This window comes from Lotus japonicus, chromosome 3 (assembly GCF_012489685.1).
Source record: "Lotus japonicus ecotype B-129 chromosome 3, LjGifu_v1.2".
Lineage (NCBI taxonomy): Eukaryota > Viridiplantae > Streptophyta > Magnoliopsida > Fabales > Fabaceae > Lotus > Lotus japonicus.
In genome coordinates this window covers 71,648,477-71,670,504 of record NC_080043.1, presented here as the reverse complement: position 1 = coordinate 71,670,504, position 22,028 = coordinate 71,648,477, and the positions used below count along the sequence as shown (strand labels likewise).

Sequence of the window (22,028 nt, the reverse complement as noted above, 5' to 3'; positions counted from 1 at the left end):
TTTGATGAATCAACTAGTTATGTAACTCTAAAGCACTGTTCATTTTCTTCCTTAATTAAATTTTCTGGTTTGCTAGCACTCGTGTCTTTCTTACTTGTGCATGCATCAATGAAATTTTGTTGTGTTTTTGTTCAAAGCTGTAATTGGACTCATTGCAGGGATTGTTTCTCTTATATGGTTTCACTTGCCCATTTGAGAAGGACTCTTTTTCTATTATCTTGCTTTGTCTTTCTATGTGTATTAGCTATCACATTTTGTTAGTTAGTGGATGGGTTATAGCACCTCTCCTACGTCTAAGGTATTGATTAGGGTTCAAATATGTAACTTGACTGTTGCAGGAGAGTGTTCCTCTTCAACCCGGAGGAAACCTTTCCTAACCCTTATCTATTAAGTTACAATTTCGGCCCAATACTAACTTATTGTAGCTTTACATGCTCACTTTTAGTTTTGTTATTGTGTTTGGATTACTTGATTTTTTTTTTTATCATGTGAATACTTTATTAGAAGTAACTGATCTATGTATGACAACCAATGACCAGAGGTTGTTGTTAAGTTGGTTTCTACATTTAATTTATTTGTATTCTTATTTTCTTACCTCTTAAGTTACTTAACTAGTTTCTTTGCTGTGAGAATGGTGATTGATTTTTTATCATGTCATAACTCATGGACATTGCTGACAGTGTTGCGTGCACATTTGACGAAATGTCCAATTTTCTATCTGTGGGGTCACCAGTCATGTTTAATTTTTATTTTTTGTTATGAATAATTAAGTTAGCTCTTTCTACTTCCTTGACACTTAAGATCCTTTTAAGACTGCTTTGAGTATATACTATATAGTAAATTGTATGTCATGTATCTTGTTAGTTGTTGGACACTGAAATATGAGCCTTGATCAGGTGTTTATTAAAACGACCTTCCTATTAAAACAGTTCAATTTAATAGTTTTTTTTACTTACTCAAGTTAAAGGATTACGAGGAAGGTCGTTTTAATAGACACCTTATCAAGGCTCATAGTTGAACTGTTTTCAAATCAGATTGAACTTTCAATGTCTAGCAAATTTGTTATTGTGACAATAAGCTTAGCAATAGAGTTAGACCTAATATTAAGTATGTATACTGATGGACCGGGATTTAAGGCTATTTTTCTAGTTTATTTGCATGCATTTTAATATATTATTTAAGATATTTTAGTCATTTTAGGACACTTTAGGTTTATTTCATGCATTTTAATATTTTTATTTAGTTTTAGCATTTTTCTATATTTTATATTATTTTATAGATATTATTAGGATTTATTTACTTTAATTTATAATTAGATAAGTTTTTTTAAGCTGTTATCTTATTTTTATTTTCTATTTATTTTATTTTCTTGATATTTTAGGAGAAGATTTGAGAAGAGAGAGAAAATCATTAAAAAATCAAAAATTTAGAGGATTCTGGAGGCTGGGTTCCAGTGCAGCGCAAGTTCACGAGTACACCATGCGCCTGCGCTTTGATCGCGACACGTGGCTGACGCTGAATGCTAATGGACAGGGTCACGCGGGTGCACCATGTTATGGTGCACTTGACTGCACCAGATCATCTTCTGCATCATGGGAAGACAAAAACGCACAGAACACGAAAAAGCACTATAAAATCAGTTTTTAACCTATTTTTTGAGGATCTTTTTCATCTTTTTTTTTTTCCTAAACCTAATAAACTCTTGGAGACAATTGCTTGGTGGAGAGGAAGGCTAGGCCCTTGAGGGCCGGTGTCAGGGCAATAGAGGAGGTGACAGCTTCTCCGGATGTCCATAGCTCCGTTTTATTTTGGGTTTTGCTTTTCTCTTTACATATTTTTGTGTTGACTCTTTTTTGGTATTTGGAATGACTTAATTTGATTTTCTTTCTTGTTCATTATACTTTTATGCAATTATAAGTATGATTTTTCATTATTTGGCGTTTTTCTCTATGCTTAATGCTTCTATTGGTCGATTGATAATTTTAAGGGTTTATATTAATTCGTAAATAGATTGAGAAATTGATATGAGTTAATGTAGGCTTAGTTCATAGAAAGGGGAAAAATTCCTATGTCTTAGGCTATTGATTCTCTTTGCGCGTTCATGTATCTTTTGCCAATATGATGTTTTTTAGGATTTGCATGACAATTGAGAAGTTGGTGTGAATTTAGTTAATGAGAGAAACCACCCTTGCATCAGTCATCTTAAGAATGACATGTCTTAGGTAGGGTTGGGGTTTTCTAGGTGACAATAGGAGACATTAACTCTTAGGTATGAACATCATGAGTTGGAAAAGAGATCTATACCGAGTGACAAGTCGGGATACTCACCTCTCTAGGATAGGATTATCTAGTAGGAACTATTAGGATTTCTTGAGTGACAGTTAGAGATTCTATCCACTAGAACATGAACTTCTTGGGTTAGGAATAGAGTTTAGGAATGTCTTATCGAGTTGGTATGTGCTATAATACTTCTTTTATGATCACTATGGCTTAAGAGATTAAGGCTAGGTTCTTAATGGGTAGATTCGCTTAGCTAAGAAATTAGTGGGTGAATAACTCTTATCGGCATCTTAAATGTTAATTTCATCTTATAAGAGTATATTGGTTGATAATAAGTTGTAAATCAAATGAACTCATTTTCCAAATACATTTTCTTCTTTGTTTGCCTCCGTGAAACTTCGTTTATCGCTTTAATTATAGTTTTTCCTTTATTTAAATAAAACATATATCATGTTTGAAACGCTCATCCAACATCTAGTTAGTGAGATTTATACGTAGCAACACAATCCCTGTGGAGACGACAAAACCCGATACTATACTACGATTGAGTCTTGAAAGGGATTTGATAGTAGTTAGTGGAGGAAAATCTCTTCATTAAATATCCTTTCATCATATACCTTAGAAAATGTTTTTCACCCTCCAGTCACTTTACCGTTTTAGAGAGAGAAAGGCTAGGATATAGTTCCTGTTCAGAAAATAAAAGATCACAATGGTTGCAATTTTAGTCTAGTTCTGCTTGTGATATAGTCTGGTCATCCACCCAGGTCTAGAAAACAGAATTGCTACAACTTACATGATACATGACACACAATTTACTATATAGTATATACTCAAAGCAGTCTTAAAAGAATCTTTTTTTTTTTTGAAATTAAACTGAAATACTATTAAGCGCCAACCGGCAATTGAGTCATTACATCAGAAAAAACCAAATGAAAAGCGGCTACAGGAACCTCCTCCACCCATACTAAATTAGCATAGGTTTCAGCGTTCCTAGCCAGAAAATCCGCAACGGTGTTGCCCGTGCGTCTAACAAAATAAACACTAACAGAATCAAAAGCAGAAAGTAATAAACGACAATCATGGATAATCGAACTCAGATATGAACGCCCTTCCCGACTTGCTCGCCAGTGGTTGAAAAGTTGTAGACAGTCCGTTTCGAAGCACACCCGGCGGAATCCTAAATCAATTGCCAATTGCATAGTCCATCTCATGCTCATCACCTCAGCCAAGAGAGGGGAGAGGGTAGTGATAGGAAAAGAGCAAACCGCAGCCATTACCTCCCCATCACTGTTCCGAGCCACCATCCCCAAACCAGAAGGACCCCGATCATGAAAAGAAGCATCAAAGTTGCATTTAATGGTACCTAGTGCTGGTTTTTGCCACTTCGCGGGCAAGGCTGCCATAGGCCCTCGATCGCGGTCACGCACAATAGCCTCTTCCATCGAGTTGCTCACCCGTCGAAGAACCCCTGCCACCACGAACTCACGCTGCTTGAAACAGATGTTGTTTCGTGCCTCCCATAGTGCATAAACCGTGGCCTGAATCGTGGCTATTGCATCATCATCATCAAGCTCCACCGCTGCTAGCCAGAACTCCTTGAAGGACGAGAAAAGGTCCACCCGAACAGCTAGCTGGGACGCGAACCAGACCTGCTTCGCTGCTGGACAATGCAGAAACAAGTGGTCCTCATCTTCCAACTCCGCTGCACAAAAGCTGCAGCTAGGATCCACATCAACGCGACGTCTGAATAACCGCTCCTTCAACGGCAAATAACCCGATATAGCTCTCCAACAAGTCTCCTTGCAGCGAGGTAAAGCACGGGAAGCCCATAATTTTTTCCAAAACTTTGGAGCTAGAATAACTGTGGTGGATGAAGAAGCTTCATCTCGGGCCAGCAACTTCCTCAAAAAACCGTAGCCTTCCTTGGATGTGTATTGACCATCGCTAGTACCCGGCCAGTAGAACACGTCACTGCCTCCATGCATACTCAAGGGAATAGAGAGAATGCTAGTTGTTGTGCTTGGATTGAATACAAGTTCAATCAAATCTCTCCTCCAACAATGACCATCATGGTTAATGAGCATAGACACCTTTGAGAGACTTAGCTCATCGAACAAAAAATGGCTATAAATCAAAGGCCCTCCTCCCGGCACCCAATTATCAGAACAAATGTTAACTTGGGTACCATCTCCAATTTTCCACATACCTCCTCGCTCAAAAATCCAACTAGTCTTCAAAATGCTAGTCCATACAAAGCCATGGAAATGAGTTAACACTTGTTCCTTGATCACTTAAACTTGCTCAAAGTGATTTTAAATTGTATCATAGAGTTGCTCATGATTTTTAAGATAATGATTAATCTTCCTAATATTTTTTTGTATAGATCTATGAGTTAAATCCAACCCTATCTAAATAAACTTATACCCTTTGTAAATACTGAATTTTGTATTCCCTGATCCTATTCCTATCACCTTGGTAATATTATGGTCATTCTTAAAAGGGAAACATTATCACTTTAAAACAGAAGATGGGGGGATATATGTGAGTAAAGGTATCTTATGGCCGTACGAGGAGTTGGAATTGATTTTAAAAGAAAAAAAAAAAGAGAGAAGCTAAAACACAACACCACGTATCCAGCCATGGAGAAAACTTCTTCTCCTATCATTCCACCTCCTCCTTGCTGCATGACTCATCACAAGCCTTTTAACCATGTACAATGCAATTTTCTCTTCTTAAATTTACACGTCAACTTAGCTTTCCACCACCTGCTTTATGACTAAGGATAGCAAGGCTTTATCTAAACATTGCACCTCATGCTTTGTCGCATGACTCATTCATATCCTTCCAGCTCCTGCTTGTTGCATGTTGGACGTGGCCCTCATTTGTTCCATTCCTTCACACTTAAGTTTTGGATGAAGACTATATATATATATGGGCTGCCATGTGAATGGCAGTATAATGCAACACACACAAAAATACATTCTCATACATTACTCACAATAACATTGGTTGTGATGTGTTAAGTTTTGGTAAAAGATCTTGAGTGTTTATTTTGAGTGTGATGAGAATCTTGAGTTTTGGAGCGGAAGCTAGAATCTTGAAGCTTAGCATTTTCAGAAGCAATTAATTTTCTAAGGTAAGGGCACTCGGTCTAGACTTGTCTCGGTCTAGACTTGTCTGCATGTGATTGTGCTATATGATTCTTGTTTATATGATGTTTGTTGGTTAAAACTTGATGATGCAAGTATTGCTATATGATGTATTAAACTTGAAATCATGTTATTATGCTTTGGCATGTGAATTGAATATTGTGATTTATGACAAATTTGAGATGTGAGCGTTGGCAAGAGATGCCTTTGCTAGTAGGCAACCGGATACTCAATAAGGAGTTTTTTTTATAAGTTCGGACTGTGAGGACGACAGTTTCGATGTTGTGTTGATTGACCTCATGGCATTCTGCATGTTTTGATGTGGTTCGGAACCGGTTAGGTTGAACCATGATATAAAATTCTGTCAGGGCATAACGACATATCCGAAGAAGTGGCAAAATGAAAGCGACGGTGCGTTATTAAGATTAACCCCAATTGTGGAGTCGTGCGAGTGATTCGACGACGGTGCGTTAGTGTAGACTAACCCCAATTGTGGAGTCGTATTTTGTCTCGCCTTCAGAGATGTCGTTGCTGGCGTTAAAATTAGCATATGCATGAGAATGTAGTTTAACTGGACTCTAGGTGGACTTGTTTATGCTTTTGGGTTTATTACTCTATATGCTAGTTGTTTACTTATATAACATGAGCATGAGATTGCAAATGATGTATTAGAATTGATGACCTTATTACTGTGATATTATGTAAATCCTGTTACATGTTATATGTGTTGTTTGGGAGTTGACCCTTGCTTATTTGACTGTGTGCTGCATGGGCGCTTAACGCCAGAGAATGATAGCTCGCGCCGAGAAAGTACTATATGATTGAGGAAGTGTTCCAGGGACAGGCGGATGTCAGGCGTAGAACTATGTATGTGTCTTAGTGGTATTATGGTTTTGGATTAGTACTTGGGGGCTGAGCCGAGTTTTCTTGTAGGGTTCAAACCTAACCTAGAGACCTTCTTTTTGTGTTGGCTCAGGAGCGGTTGAGCATTAGTTTACCCTTATGTTTTTCAAATTGAAGGAAATATTTGTAATCAAAATTTTATTAATAGAATGGAATTATTCAGTCCATTTACTCCTTCAGTTGTCAATTTTTTTTTAATTCCGCAAAATTCACCCACATTTTTGGGAAAGGTTACTAAAGTGACCCTCGAGAAAATCGGGGAGTTACAAGGTCAGTGGGGGTTTCTGCCTCAAAAGGGTTGCACTTTTTTTATATTAAGGACAAAAAGCTACTACAACAAAAGAAAATCAAGGGGAAAGGTTGTGCTTTTTTTAGAGGAGTGAAGAAATCCTACTGTACTGACCACCACTTTTTCGGTTATGGTTTGTATAGAGTTTTAGAGAATCTGAACGATATTGATAGGTTTCGACGATTTGTGAACACTCCATACAAAGGTATTAATTAGTTTTTCCACATTTAATTGTCAATCTCATTCTTTTCTTTCTTTCTTGACACTTTGTTTCAATTTCTTTAACAGGGCAGAAAAGCTGGTAAGCTACATTTGTACCAACAGAAACAATTGGAGCTTTTGATGACATTTTTTGCCCGTTTGAATACGTGCGCACATGAGCGAAGGTGGCTTTTGCAGCTCTCCATACAAATCTCCTCATTGTGTTCTTCCAAGTTAATAATGCTCTCACCCTCTTGAATCTTGATTTATAAACTCCAACTCACTCCCTCTATATTTGTATTTCCTCATTGCGTTCAATAGTGACTGGACGGTGGGTTTCTTGAATAGTTAGTCCGGTTTTTTATAGAGTTTCTTCACAGCATCTGAAGTGTCCTTATGAGTTTGCTCCGTTGAGAGGTGTGAAGAAAATCTTCAATACTCACCACCACTTTTCCAGTACTGGTTTGTACGGAGCTTCTCCACAACATCTGAAGAGGCCTTATGGGTTTACTTCATTAAGAGGAGTGAAGAAATCCTACTGTACTGATCACCACTTTTCCAGTCCTGGTTTGTATGGAGTTTCGGAGTATCTGAACGGTATTGATGGGCTTCGACGATTTGCCCAACACTCCATACAAAGGTATTAATTAATTCTTCCATATTTAATTGTCAATCTCATTCTTTTCTTTCTTTCTAAACACTTTGTTTCTATTTCTTTGACAGTTTAGTTGCTAAGGTACATTTGTGAGAGAACCCTCAACCAACTGAAACAATTGGAGCTTTCGATGACATTTTTGGCTCGTTTGAATACGTGCGCACATGAGCGAAGGTGGCTTTTCCAACTCTCCATACAAATCTCCTCATTGTGTTCTTCTAAGTTAATAATGCTCTCACCCTCTTGAATCTTAATTTATAAACTCCAACTCACTTCTTCTGTATTTGTGGCGTTCTATAGTGACTGGACAGTTGGTTTCTTGAATACTTAGTCTTGGTTTTTACGGAGTTTCTTCACAGCATCTGAAGAGTCCTCTTTGGTTTGCTCCGTTGAGAGCTATGAAGAAAATCTTCAGTACTCACCAGCACTTTTTTAGTACTGGTTTGTATGGAGTTTCTTCACAACATCTGTAGAGTACTTATGTGTTTAATCTATTGAGAGGAATGAATAAATCATATTGTATTGACCAGCACTTTTCCGGTCCTGGTTTCTACGGAGTTTCAGAGTATCTGAACGATATTGATGAGTTTCGACGACTTGGCCACTACGCACTACGCTGGATTTCGACAGCCGCCACAGTTGTTTGTGACAAGTGGTCGTGGTTGTGTGATTTGCTGGTAAAGAGATGAAAGAAGGTTGAGGGAGAAAGGATAAAGCACACTAAAAAGTTTTATTGTAAAAAGGTGAATTTTGTGGTGCCCGAAAATTATTTTGGTGTGATATCCGCATTAAGTGTTTTATTATATTATTGTCATGTGTGATATGCTTTGACCGTCAAGGCTTATTAACGACAGAGAGGGCAACATCTAGAGATTGTGGCCGACGAACGATGAAAACTATGGTCCACGTTCTAATACCTCTGCTTTAGATCAATTTTTTTATGTATAAGAGAAGAAGGGTTTAGAATTGTGTCGGAAAGATTATTTTACAAATAATAATAATAATATTAACATTTAAAATTTATAAATAAAAATATTAATACAAATATATGAATGCTGACTCAATTGGAGCATATATATTTTTATTGGTACATATTATCTTATGAGATTAATTTCTATGCACCGACGGTGTAAAAAGTTTTACACCATCATTCAATCACAATCTTCCATTTTCTATTTTAGATTTTATTAAATTCAAAATTAATTGTGAGCTAACAAAATGGAGGGATGTGATTGAATGATGGTGTAAAACTTATTTACACCGTCGGTGCATAGAAATTAATCTCTTATCTTATATACCACACAAAAAAAAAAACAAACACCAAAAATAAATTAAAATTGTAGTAAATCATAAATATAAAATTACAAATTTAGCCGGTAGTTAGCAACACATCTTTGATAGTGGTCTTCAATCCAAGTAAATGGTAGTTCACATTTAGAAGACTTTATTATTTGGCTTAATCTTCATATTAGTCCATGTCTTTGTGTCGCCGTCTGAACCAGGTCCCTGATCGGAAAAATTTGTGGATTAAATCCCTCTCTTTTAAAAACGTATGGAGCAAGTCCTCGCCGGAGTCCAGAGCTCCGGCGAGTGATGATGTAGCGTGTTGACTGTGTAAATGATGCTTACGTGGTTTTTAAAAATAAATAAAAAATAAAAAACAAATTACATATCAGAAAATTAAATTAAATTAATAAAATTAAAACCCCAATTTTTTTAAAACATAATTCAACCCTTTTAATCTTCAATCTTAATCCGAAATCATCCATCTTCATCTATGTCTCATCACCCTTCATCAATCTTAGCCATACATCATCAACTCAACCTCCACCATCAAACCCCACAACCAGATAAGGTCAAATTCTTCATATTACTAAAAGAAAGGTATTGGCATAAGGGCAAAAACCAATTTGAAGGGAATAAACATACAAAGCCAGTATCAATTCAGAGGCTTGGATCGGTGAAGGATTAACCCAGAACAATTAAGAGGAAAACCCAAAACAAGCATTAAAAGCCCATAATGGTTTTGTTCTTTCCTCCTTACACAGATCTGGGTTCACCTTCGATTTGAATGGCACCACAGATCTGAGCATCAAGTGAGAGAGAGATCGCGAGCAGAGGGAGAAGGAGACGCGAACAAAGATGGTGGATCCGGTGGCGGAGAGATCGACGCGCGACTCCAAGGCTTGTAAGAGGTAGCTTCTGGCATGGAGGTGGTGCGGTGAAGACGGAGCTCCCGACGGAAGTATGGGTGTTGGTCGCGCATGTCGGCGCGGCTGCGCACGGGTCATGGGTCTCTTTGCCAATTGGGATTGTTACTCTGAAATCAGAATCAACTTTCCCCCTTTTCGTTTCTTACTCTGGTGTTTTGGTTGGTTTGTTTCTTGGAAGGAAGGAAGGAAGAAGAATTTGACAGTGTTGATGCCATGGGATGAGGAAGGAATGAGAATTTGACAGGAATGAATATAATGAAGGAAGGAAGAAGAATTTCAGAATCTGAAGGAGAAGAAGAACTCTAATTTGGGGGAAATTGGGTTAATTTGGGGGAAATTTATTTTTGTTAATTAAATTAGGGTTAGTTTTGTTAATTGGTTTTATATTTGCTAATTAAATTAAATTTCTGATGTGTTATTTTTTATTTTATTTTTTTTAAATCCACGTAAGCATTATCAAACCAGTCAGCGTGTCAAATCATCACTCGTTGGAGCTCCGGTCTCCGGCGAGGACCTGCTCCAAACGTTTTTGCATTGATGAGGACTTTTTCCACAAATTTTTCCGGTGACAGACTTAGATCAGACGACGACACAAAGACAGAGACTAATTTGAGGATTAAGCCTTATTATTTTGTCCTTAAATGGTAGTTCAAGTAGTAAAAGCTATGGAACATATGAGTTTGGTGGGGGAGGTCCATAGATCAATTCCTGAAGTGTGTAATTTATATTTTCGGTGTGGCCTTATTAAACTCACGCAAATATACCATAAATCTCTGGAAAATTTATCAACTTTATTTTATGCAATTTCTTTTATTAAATTATTTAACTGATCTTTTTATCTTATCTATCAGTTATGAATATTTTATCTCAACCGTCCACTTTTAAATCAAAGGCCACTTTTCTTGTCTAATAAATTTGGGGTAAAAAATACGAGTAATGATATATACACACCCCTTTATTTATACACTTCATTTTCACCTATTTTTATTTCTATCTCTCTCCTCTTATCATCTATCATATCTTATACTTTCTCTCTCTTACTTTTTCTTTTCTTTCTATCTCTTTCCTCCTCCACCTCTTTCCACCTCTAATAGAGGTGTGGACAAATAATTATTGAAAAAATACTTTCATGAACAGAACTGAGCCCTGCCTGAAGATCTGGTCGAGCGAGTGGAGTTTCACCCTTTCATTCGATTCAAGGTTTCGATTTCTACCATGCTTTCTCATTCATGAATTTTGTTGTATACACTGTTTATCACTTCAAACTTTGCATCTGTTTTTTTTAGTTTTATTTTGATCGTTGCATATACCCAGTTCGCTAATCGATAGAATCAAATGTAATGAATCAATTTTTCATGCTGTCTGTGTTTTTTCATGTTTGCTTGTCAAAAATTGATTGTAAGATCGACGTTCTGGAACTTCTTTCGGTGCTAATTTACATGTTAGGGTTTTTGGTAGTACCCCAAATTTGAGGGGTTTTTTTTCATGTCTATTTTTGTTTGTTGGGTTGATAAAGAATTATTGTATTTGGTTTGCTTTCAGTTGAAATTGATTTTGGTTCCCATCGTCGCTCTGCAGAGATGTCGTCGTATGACAATGTTGTTGGTGGGAAGTTGAAGCTCAAGGGAAAAGCATTGGATGTGGCTGGTGGGATCAAGAAGAAGAAAAAGAAGAACAAGAGAAATCAAGAACAATTTTCTCAAGTTGTTGATGATGAAATTTCAGCAGGTTGGTATCTTTGTTTAAGGGCTATGAGTTATATATCCTATTTTCTTTCCTTAACTGAGAGTTGTCGAATTGCTATGAAATTTCACCATGTTAAAACCTTTGCCTTCGGATAAGGCTCTTCTAAACTCTAATGTGAGCTTGTCTCTAAATGTGATCAAGTAAGATTATCTATCCTTGGTTGAATTTAAAGTATGTCATAATCTTGACTCACTGTAGAGACAAGTTCACTTCAGAGGAGCTTTTCCATGATGGTTCTTGTTATATGGAACAACCATCCTGTGAAATGGTACATGGTTATATTAATCTCTAAATAGTTATCCTACATATACTGCACTAATGATTCATGAACTTGACATGGGGGTGAGGGATGAATATACAGCTCTAATTATTTGTTATTAAGATGGTTTGCCTATGGCCAAGAAAAAACACAATGAGAAAATGGGTGAATTTTGAAGAACAATACCACATGATGACAGTAATAATCTTGACAAGAATATATGTGAAACTGTAAAGTTTTCTTATTCATAAACTTTATCTGGGTAAACTTATGGCTTTATGTTTTTTTGGATAAGCCATTGAAATATATAATAAATAGGCAACAAGGGGTGCCGCCCATAGTACAAGATATAAAGAAGAGGAAGGAAAGGAGAAGAGAGTTGAACAAAAAAAACAGAGACAGAAATAACGAAAGCAAGAAAAGTAAAACAGAACAGGGAAAAAAGAAAGAGCACTAGTGGAAGTGCTGCAATATATCCCTGCAAACCCCTTCTAAGAGCACTTATGGCTTTATGTGAAATTCTAAATAGTTCCTTAGTCCATTATTCCTCTTACTTGAATAGAGATTTTTCTTTTGGGGTTAAAAATGATAATGGGCAACATTTTAGGACAACATTCAACACATTTTAGGATTCAATTTCATATATTATTACTTGTTTATGAGTTGCAGTAAGCAGGGAACTATTGTGCAGAATAGATTTTTCTTGAATGGTTTACAATTCAGATCTTTTTGATTCACATTTCTCTGATCTTTTTATTGGTAGTTCACCATTATGCAATACACATACATTTATATCAACACTTATGTTTATTTTATTTTTTATATAGGTGGAAGTACAGAACAAGCAAAAGAGCCTGATGAGCAAGACGAGATAAATGATGATGGCAGATTGAGCGGAGAAGAAAAGACTGCGCATTATGATGATCATCTTACACCAGCAGAGAGGCGATACATAGAGCAGAGGGAGAAACTTGATGTCAATAGATTGGCCAAGATTTCTAATAAATCACACCGTGATAGAATTCAGGATTTCAACCAGTATCTTGCAAACATGAGTGAGCATTATGATATTCCTAAAGTTGGTCCAGGATGATTCAGTGAGGTGTATAAGTATGAAGGACAATCCCCTATCGTTTGTGTTTGTTAGTCTAAGTTTGATGCCTTGTGCATGCACATTTGTTGTCACTATACATTTATCTTTTGGCTTTAAGTATGCTATATTTCAGGAGACATTATTTGATTTCTTTGCTGTGGATGGGCAAATGATGTTATTGACTTTCAATGAATTTCCACCCTAACTGTGCAAGAAATGTAAAAAAGGCTTATTTTACTTGGCTGTTAGATTCTGAATTCTAATGACACTCTTTTCAACTTACTCTGTAATAAAAACATTTAGAGTTATGAGTCACACAAAATTTAGTGTGTTCACTCTCACTTTAATATAATTTATTTTCAATTTGGTAAAATTTATATAAATTTCATCTATTAATAAAAAGTGTATTGGAACAGAGTATGTTAAAAAGTGTATACCGTATAGATATCATTTTATATCCTTCTGCAGGGGATTTTTACTTGAAAAACGACCTTGGTTATAACTCTTAACATTTGAGTGGACATGAAAATAATATACATCAGGTTATTGATGCATATAATACGAGTTTCACAGAAAAATTCATTTTTGAATAAAAGTTGTGCATGTATATTTCATAAAGGATGTGATATAATTGTGTTTTGAGCTAGGGGATGAAATAATTAGTCTGTTAAATGTTATTTGTGATTGAATGTATCCCTCTGAATAGTGCTTTATTGTATTGAATGTTGGATGGGAAACTGGAAAAGTGTTAATGAGTGTTACAAGGATAAGAATATGGTGATCACACAACGAGAAAGAAAGATTATAAATGAATGTATGGTGGGGAAAGTGTACACATATGAAAGAAAAGGACGATCGTGCCATGCTTTAGATGATTTGGTCACGTGAGCAAAAAAACTGTTGAAGATCTCTTTTTTTTTTTTGGTTAAACTGTTGAAGATCTCAATTCATGAACTTATGCAGAAATAAGTCAAATAACCCAATAGTCTGATGTAAAAAATAAGACCAAGGGCAACTTTTGGTTTATTAAAAATTGAATTTTAACGGTCTCTTTTAAGACCTAGCATTTGATAAACGCAATGACATTTTGATTTTTCAAGCCAGGCTAAATTTGTGAGAAAGCTGCTATGGCTGTTGCTTCCATGCAGGGTGAATTATTTATAAAAAAAGGTAACCTAATTAGTGCTCTTAAAAGTTTCCTACATGCTAAAGAGAAATGAGGTAGGAAAATGTATAATAGTGCTTGTCGCTGTGTTTCGGACCTGACATGATACAGTTCAGAGTTCAGACTAGTGAAACCAGACACTGTTAATTAATTTTGCATTACATACGTGACCCAAGCAATACTTTGCCTTGTTCTCGCACAACTGGAAGGGGGAGAGGTGTGAGATAAAGAAAAGCTCATTCAAATAATACCGGCTACTAAATTTTATTGTCTGCTAAAACTTGACATGTAAGATCTTCCAAACAACCACTGATACAAGGTCGAGTCCATAATACATATTGAAAGATCATAGTCCGATTCCTCACATGCCCTAGGCACTAAAACGTTCTAAAATAAATTATTCGCATAATACACATTGAAAGATCATATTTCGCCTCTTATTCTCAACAAAAAATAATGGGGATGATTGACACATAATTATAGCTACTACACAAGCAACTAATCGAAAGACAAACCAGCACCAAGAAAAGGAAAGAAATGCGCTATGAACGAATCAAACAGCCAGATGAGAGAACACTCGAGACGTTGCCACTATGGGATACTAGATCTCCTCTTACAATGGGAATAACACAATACTCTCCAGCTAACTTGCAGTCTTCAATTATCGGGCTTCATCCTCGAGGTTGCGGAAACCATTTGTCAGGTCATCATGTAACTGCTGAAATTTGGCAACCAATGCAGATTCACCTTCTGCTGGGTCCTCAAATTTCTGAGATCTGCAACGACAACAGATAAACAGAATCAGAACTAATTCACATGTCAAAAAAATCCAGCGTAGCAAGACAATTACTCACACTAAACGATAGAAGAGATCTCCCAATCGATGCTTGATAACGGTGTAAGTTATCTTCTGACCATCAGTACCAGCACCCCTCTCTACAGCCTGCAAATATAGGCAGCCCCAAGTTAAAGATCTACAATTTAAGTGCAATTTAGCCATCTTAATGGAAATTTCTCTCCCAGCCATAGAACCACTTAGCTGAGCTATGATCAAGAATGTGGAATATATGAGGCAAACAATTTCTAATCACATGTGAGTAAAGTACAGCAGAAAAGATGAGCGGGTAACTTGAACCCAAGTGCCTAAATATGTATCGATTTTACTTTTTTCTAATGTAAATAGTCAAACCAGTGCCTGATTCCTCACACCACCGTACCTGATTTGCCAGATTGTAGAAATGGATAATGTTGCGCATCATCCAAACAGATTTGTAGAAGGGGCAGAATTTGTCATATCTATCAGAGTCATGTAAAAGGTACCATTAGAAGATGAGCAGAAAATAAACACACTACTATTATACATGTAAAAGAAGATAACTAATTACAAGGGCACTTACGGTGTAAATGCATTTTGAGCAAGATAGTCCTCTCTCAAAAGCTTTGCAGTTTCTAAGGTGATCTTATCTCCTTCAGCTAAAGCATCCTTGCCCACAAGCTGGAGTAAACAAGGTCAGTAAAAGATCCACTTAGTTTACTAGTTTTAGAACAAATACAAAGATAGACATCTTGGTAAATGTTGTCTGAACTGCAAAACCAATGTCATCATTTAGCATACTGTGTTAAAGCTCCAGTTATCAGACTATCCATCGTGTTGACTATACTTATAGTCTGTCCTCAGGTTCCTCCGGTTATTTATGATACTACCTCTATTCCCAAAAGACGAAGCTGAATAATTTTTCAACCCAAACAAAAAGAGGATAGGGCATTTCTATAACAAACAATCAAGATGATATGCCCAGTAAACACACCTGGACAATTTCATTCAGGTCATCTTCTCTTTGCAGAACTTCACGAGCCTTTGTCCTAATATTTATAAAGTCCGAATCAAATTGATCATAGAAGGATTCGAGTGCCTAATGATACCAAAGAAAAAATTAAGAGATTATAAAAAGTTATATAACCAAAGCACAAACTATATGCATACAAATGAGGACAGCTGAAGAGAGGGCATTTGTTACAAAGTAGCCAACTTTAGGACATACCGTTGAGTACTTTGAATAAGAAATAAGCCAGTTCACAGAAGGAAAGTGCTTCCTCTGAGCAAGTTTTTTGTCCAAGCCCCAGAAAACCTGCCAAGTAGTGAAGAATCAAGTCACAATGAGCAAAAGATAAAAAGAATAGGTAGAGGAACAAACAATAAGTGGGGTGCTATAGTGACAATCAAAACAGGGTTTTGATAAAATAACGAACATCAGTCAAGACAACCTGATAAAGACTTTTCTGGAAATTACTCCAGTGTGTTAACTGCATTTGAAAGTATAGTTTTACCTGAACGATGCTGAGGGTTGCAGATGTCACAGGATCTGAGAAATCTCCACCAGGTGGAGAAACAGCACCAACAATTGTTACACTACCAGTACGTTCAGGACCTCCGAGACATTTTACTTTCCCAGCACGTTCATAGAAAGAGGCCAAACGCGCAGCAAGGTAGGCAGGATATCCACTATCTGCAGGCATTTCAGCCTGTGGAAGATAACAATATCATCAATATGCATTGATCAAAGTCCACTTTTTTGGGTCTCATCATATAAATTTTCCATTTTACAATACTCAGGAAAGAATATCCAACATCATTAGCTAAAGCTACAAAATTATATATGATGAAAATAAAAAAATAAAACTATTTCTAAAAGAAACTGTCAACGACTGTCATTGCATGAACAAAAGTCTCACCAGCCGTCCAGAAATTTCACGCAATGCCTCTGCCCATCTAGACGTTGAATCTGCCATCATGCTGACATTGTAACCCATATCTCTAAAATACTCAGCTAAAGTGATTCCTGAGATTCCAAAACAAAAACCAAGTCAAAGTGAAATACACATGATCAAAATAATATTAGCACTCCCACATAGCACATGCCAAACTAGCTCATATCAGTGTTGTCAATCCCAGGTAGCGGCCAACCCCAAAAACTCTATAGCAGTATAGCGCGTAGCGGGATGGCCGGAATAACTATATACATATAAATGATAAAAAAGTACTCAAAATTCATGGCAGCCATAATTAACATTAAAATGTCTTAGCCATAAACAAAACATACTAGTACCAATAAAAGCCAAGGTAACCAAGAAGTTCAGGTCTCTAACTCCCAAACTAAATTGCCTAAAAACATGAAAGTTCGATATCACTTCCTCCTCATCCTCCTAAAACTGGACCCTTTTCAGTATGTTTCGGAAGCAAAAACCCTGAAATACCTCCTCAAAATGCTCTAACATGAACTTTTTGTCAGTTGTTTTTGGGTGTTTATCAGTTCCACCAAATAGCAGCGATATGGCTGCTATTTCCTCTGCTTTAGCAGTCTCAACAATCGCTACACTGAATTGTACCGCTACGCAACAACTAGGAGTGGCCAAGGGCCGCTACGCATCACTATGACGCTATCTATATCGCGCTATTGACAACCCTGGCTCATATAAGGGAAAACATAATAGACTTTCATCTCAGTGAGAGAAATACAGGAACAGAGAGAGAGAGAGAGAAGCATAACAATATGCAGAATATCGGTTTTCCCTACTTTTGACAGTGAGCACAGATCAACTGCTTACTAGTTACTACACAGAAACACTATTGATCACTAACTTTCACATCCGACTATAATTAAAATTATTAATAGGAGAAAATTATTAAAGATTAATTATCAACAACAAAAATGACGTTCTAGAATTTAAGAGGTAAGAAGTTACCTGTATAAATTGAAGCTTCACGAGCAGCCACGGGCATGTTTGAAGTGTTAGCCACTAAAGTTGTACGCTTCATGACAGATTCTTCACGACCATCAGGTAATGTCATTGTAAGTTGAGGAAAGTCCATCAGAACCTGAACAATCATTATATTGGTTAGACTACTGCATAATAAGAAATGAAAATATGATAGGAGTAACTAAAAGAGAAGCAAACCTCAGCCATTTCATTTCCACGTTCCCCACAACCAACGTAAACAACAGTGTCAGAATTGGAGTACTGTCAAAAAGATAAAATGGATGAATTAAAAGGTCAGATGAGTCACGTAAAATATTTTATAATTAAAAAATCATTATGCCTTGATGGGGTGTGTTGGGTTCACCTTAGAAAGAGCCTGACTAATGACTGTTTTACCACAACCAAAAGCTCCAGGTATGGCACAAGTACCCCCAAGAACTGAGGGAAAAAGGGCATCAAGAACACGCTACACAAAACAGAAGTCATCAGGCATGAAATCTGTCAGAATTAGATAATGGATGACACACTCAAAAACACTAAAGTTTACCTGACCAGTAAGAAGAGGAGTATCGGCGGCAAGCTTTGATGCAACAGGCCTTGGGGTACGCACAGGCCAAGTCTGAAAATGGGTACAGAGCATGCAAAGAAGTTATAATGTAAGATATAATGATGAAGGCCAATACTCACTCAAGTAACTATTAACTTAAAGAATGGCTAGAAACCTGAAGCATGGTGAACTTCTTTTTGACACCTTGAAACTCAAGCTCCAACACAGTATCCTGCAAAGAAAAGAAATTTGAAAGACTAAACTTGTATGCTGCAGAAAATATAAATAAGCTCTAGAATGAATGAAAATAGATTATGTATAAACACTTGTAAGGTTGGAAACCCTGCCATCATCACAAAAATATGATGCAGAGAGAAAGAGAGGACACAAACATCAAGAATCAGAAATAAATCTGGAGATACACAATAGTGAATAAGTATAAAAGACAAACCTTCAAGGCATATTGGCCAGCTGGTGCAACATATGTAACCTTTCCCATGGCATCAGGAGGAAGTGCAACACGGTGTTCCATAAGACTGTTCTCAAAAACAGTCTGCAATGGTAAATGATAAAAGTTTTAGAAAAAAAATAATATACAGAAAAAAGTAACAACTTACAAGCTAACTTAATTGTTTATAGAACATACAGCATATAAGTCTCCACCGGTTAATAGGTCTCCTTCACCTGTCACCAGTGAATAAATTTGAATATCAGAGAAAAAGGACCACATAATATGTTTCTTGTATAGAACTTCACAACAGAAAGTGACAATATTTTCTAGTACCAATTTTCTTAGGCTGAAATTCCCAAAGGATATCTTTGTCAAGTGCTGGAACAGAGACACCACGAGGAATATAGACATCACCAGACCTTTTAGCAATAGTTTTCAAAGGCCTCTGTTTGAATAAGAAGTATCAAAGTTAGAACGACAGGCCAAGAAAGGAAATTTCTGATTGTCTGAATTTGTCAACAACTGAAGGTAGAAAAATTCTTACAAATGAGTGTTCATAGAGGAAAGACAAACCTGAATTCCATCAAAAATATTCCCCAATATTCCAGGCCCCAACTCCACAGACAAAGGCTGTTATCAAAACACCCTGCTTATCAACTGAAGCACAGAACAAAAATTTAAACAAAAGGAGAAAGGGACACAGATTCTAACCTTGTGTGTCCGCAACACTGGATCGTTAACCATTAACCCAGCCGTTTCCTCATAAACTAAAAATTGCAGATAACCCTTAAGTTTTTTTAATTAAAATAAGAAAATTAAAACCAAAAGTATAATAAGACTATTGTAAAGAGCAGAACCTTGGATAGTAGCAGAGTCCCCTTCCAGACGAATAATTTCACCAATCAGATTATCATGACCGACACGGACCAGTTCATACATAGCAGCCCCATTCATGCCATCTGCAACCACGACGGGTCCTGATACCTGGCCAATTGATTCATTTCACAAAACGTAGCGCGATTCAGCGGCCGAACAAGTTGAAAACAAGTATCAACAAATCACAATAACAGCATAGTTACAAACACACAAATACTGTACCCCTAGTGATATAAAAATCCATCAAATTGAACAAAAGGTTAAACAAAAACAAGAATCAGAGATAGATCGAGTAGTGAACTTCAGAAATTCAGACGCTAGTGAACCAAACCATCAATTCAATCACATGATTAATTAATTAATTAATTGATCAACGACGTCAAATTCAGTAAAATTTATTGAAAAAAATGAATGAACGAAGATACAGTGAGTGATTGTCGACGATCCAGTGATGGAAAATAGCATCAAACATCATATATACTGAAAAATTGAAAGGAGAAAATGGAAGTGGAGAGGTTACCTTGCGAACGTAACCGTATTCACTCTCCTTCTCATCGTCTTCGAAGGTGGTTAAGCGAGCACCGTAGACAGCAGGCATTTTGGGATCGGAGATTGGAGATCGGAGGAGAGAAAGATCAGAAGGCAAGGGTTTCGATTCCGATCAACACAAGATCGAGATCGAGATCGAGAGAGAGAAGAGTGGAGTTGAGTATATGGATTTGAAGAAGTGAATGTTGTTGTAGCAGCTTATGTGATTGCGATTGTGATTTATTGGATTTGATCCGCTGCGGGCGGGCACATGTTTGGGTAATGTGGACTGGAGTTATGTGATGCACGTTCTTCCTTTCCTTCCAACTTCTAACCGTGTGTGTGTCTTGGTTTTTTTTTACCGGGGTACTACTCAGAATGTAAAGTAAGTTTTCATCACGGTTAATTATTGATTGAGTTGTTTTATTTTTTCGATACATCGAAAAACTAAACAACTCCAAAAAAATCTCTCAACAAAAGGATCTCAAAGTCATGATAAAGACCCTCCGAGAGATGAATCCCTATGCCCCCCACTGCCGCTTTAGCCAAGAAATTCGTCACCCTATTACCATCTCTATGAATTCCTTTGAAGGAGTTTACAAACATTTCAAAGTCATTAATCACTTTTTTTAGAGGTATTTTTATCAACTTAAACGATAGGCACCAAAGGAACAAAGTCTGTGTTTATAAAACACAACATGCCTGAAGGAACGTCCTCCACCCACACACAGTGACCAAAAGAAATAGCATTACGATCTAAAATATTAACGACATAATTGTTGCTATGGCAAACAAAAGTAAAGACAATGGTCAAAAACGATATCAACGAACGAGACTCTTGCACAAGCAATGAAAGGTAAGAGTGACCCTTCCCCGCTTTCATCCACATCTTAACAGACAATCTGTTTCAAGACAAGATCAATGACAAAAGATATCGCCCAACGAAGCCTAAGAGCTTCCCCCATAACTGGCGAAAGCACTCGGACCTGTGTTGTCGTTGTCACTGCCATTACCTGACCACCGCATCTTGGACCACCATACCTAGCCCTACACTTTCATCAACAACCACCGCAACATCAAAGTTCACCTTGCAGACCCCCCTCATGAATGCGGCCACCGTGAAGGACGAGAAGAAACTTGTCGCAACTCCTTGTTTGGCCGCGGAACAGCCACACCTTTCGGCCCCTGCACACTGAAGAACTCCATCACACGTAAAGGGAACCCTCTAAAAAACAAGCTTATTATGTGCTTCCCATACCACATACAGTAAGGCACAAATCCTCCCCGCCACCTCCTCATCCACACCAGCAAACAACCCCGAATCACATCCCAAAGGATCTTGTGACAACCCCTAACTAAATCCCCAACCCCAATCTAAACCAACAACGTTTAACATCATCACAGAACAACATCACATGCTCTAAGGATTCCTCTGTTGCACAACAAATCAGACAGATGAGGGGCACACCCATTCCACGTAGAAACAACAATTCACGCACCGATACCGCTCGCACTCGCCAAACAAACTCCCTGCATTTTGGAACCACTTGGGATTTCCAAAGCTTATTCCGGAACTGCGTGGGGAACCCACTATCCTTAGACGAAGTTCCCACAACCCCATGTCTCATCTCCCTGACAAATATGTGTCCCAATTTAGTCGTATATAACCCATCCTGAGCTTCGGAACAAAACAACACATCTTATCCCCTTTGTTGCGCAAGTGGGATTGCTAATATTTGAGCCATTGTACTTGTGTCAAACAACATATTCAAGAGAGACCTATTCCACCCCACCATGAAAGGATTAGATCATATGAGAAACATTCTCAATACCAAAGTCCGTTGCCACAACCCAGTTGCATTGAATTGGAGGACCATTAGACAACCATCTATCCTGCTAGTGGTTTGACCCGAT

General features: G+C 37.2%; 3 protein-coding genes and 1 long non-coding RNA gene across 5 annotated transcripts; 2 read left to right on the top strand and 2 right to left on the bottom strand.

The window, feature by feature from the left end:
* Positions 1-3,164: 3,164 nt before the first annotated feature.
* On the bottom strand, positions 3,165-4,484 carry LOC130744647 (uncharacterized). The gene has a single exon (XM_057596815.1). The coding sequence runs from the start codon at positions 4,482-4,484 to the stop codon at positions 3,165-3,167; it is 1,320 nt and encodes a 439-aa protein (XP_057452798.1).
* Positions 4,485-5,252: 768 nt separating this feature from the next.
* LOC130745657 (uncharacterized) lies at positions 5,253-8,448 on the top strand. Its single transcript, XR_009021838.1, has 4 exons — positions 5,253-5,416; positions 6,216-6,826; positions 6,910-7,462; positions 7,546-8,448. It is a non-coding gene; the product is annotated as an uncharacterized LOC130745657 (long non-coding RNA).
* Positions 8,449-10,730: 2,282 nt separating this feature from the next.
* Positions 10,731-12,977, top strand: LOC130745656 (uncharacterized). Of its 2 annotated transcripts, none has more exons than XM_057598018.1 (3): positions 10,731-10,890; positions 11,269-11,418; positions 12,523-12,977. In XM_057598018.1, exons 2-3 carry the CDS (start codon positions 11,271-11,273, stop codon positions 12,786-12,788), a joined length of 414 nt encoding a protein of 137 aa, XP_057454001.1. In that variant the 5' UTR covers positions 10,731-10,890; positions 11,269-11,270; the 3' UTR covers positions 12,789-12,977. The 2 variants fall into 2 exon arrangements, with proteins under 2 accessions (XP_057454001.1, XP_057454000.1); XM_057598017.1 differs by having other exon boundaries at positions 10,732-10,890; positions 11,233-11,418.
* A 1,215-nt stretch (positions 12,978-14,192) lies between these two features.
* Positions 14,193-20,330, bottom strand: LOC130745650 (V-type proton ATPase catalytic subunit A). Its single transcript, XM_057598011.1, has 20 exons — positions 20,107-20,330; positions 19,568-19,694; positions 19,422-19,477; positions 19,284-19,340; positions 19,044-19,155; positions 18,906-18,943; positions 18,711-18,812; positions 18,435-18,491; positions 18,260-18,331; positions 18,077-18,178; positions 17,911-17,973; positions 17,698-17,830; positions 16,687-16,793; positions 16,282-16,476; positions 15,996-16,082; positions 15,762-15,866; positions 15,351-15,448; positions 15,171-15,249; positions 14,808-14,896; positions 14,193-14,729 (listed from the first exon to the last, which is right to left on the bottom strand). Exons 1-20 carry the CDS (start codon positions 20,182-20,184, stop codon positions 14,615-14,617), a joined length of 1,872 nt encoding a protein of 623 aa, XP_057453994.1. The 5' UTR covers positions 20,185-20,330; the 3' UTR covers positions 14,193-14,614.
* Positions 20,331-22,028: the final 1,698 nt, after the last annotated feature.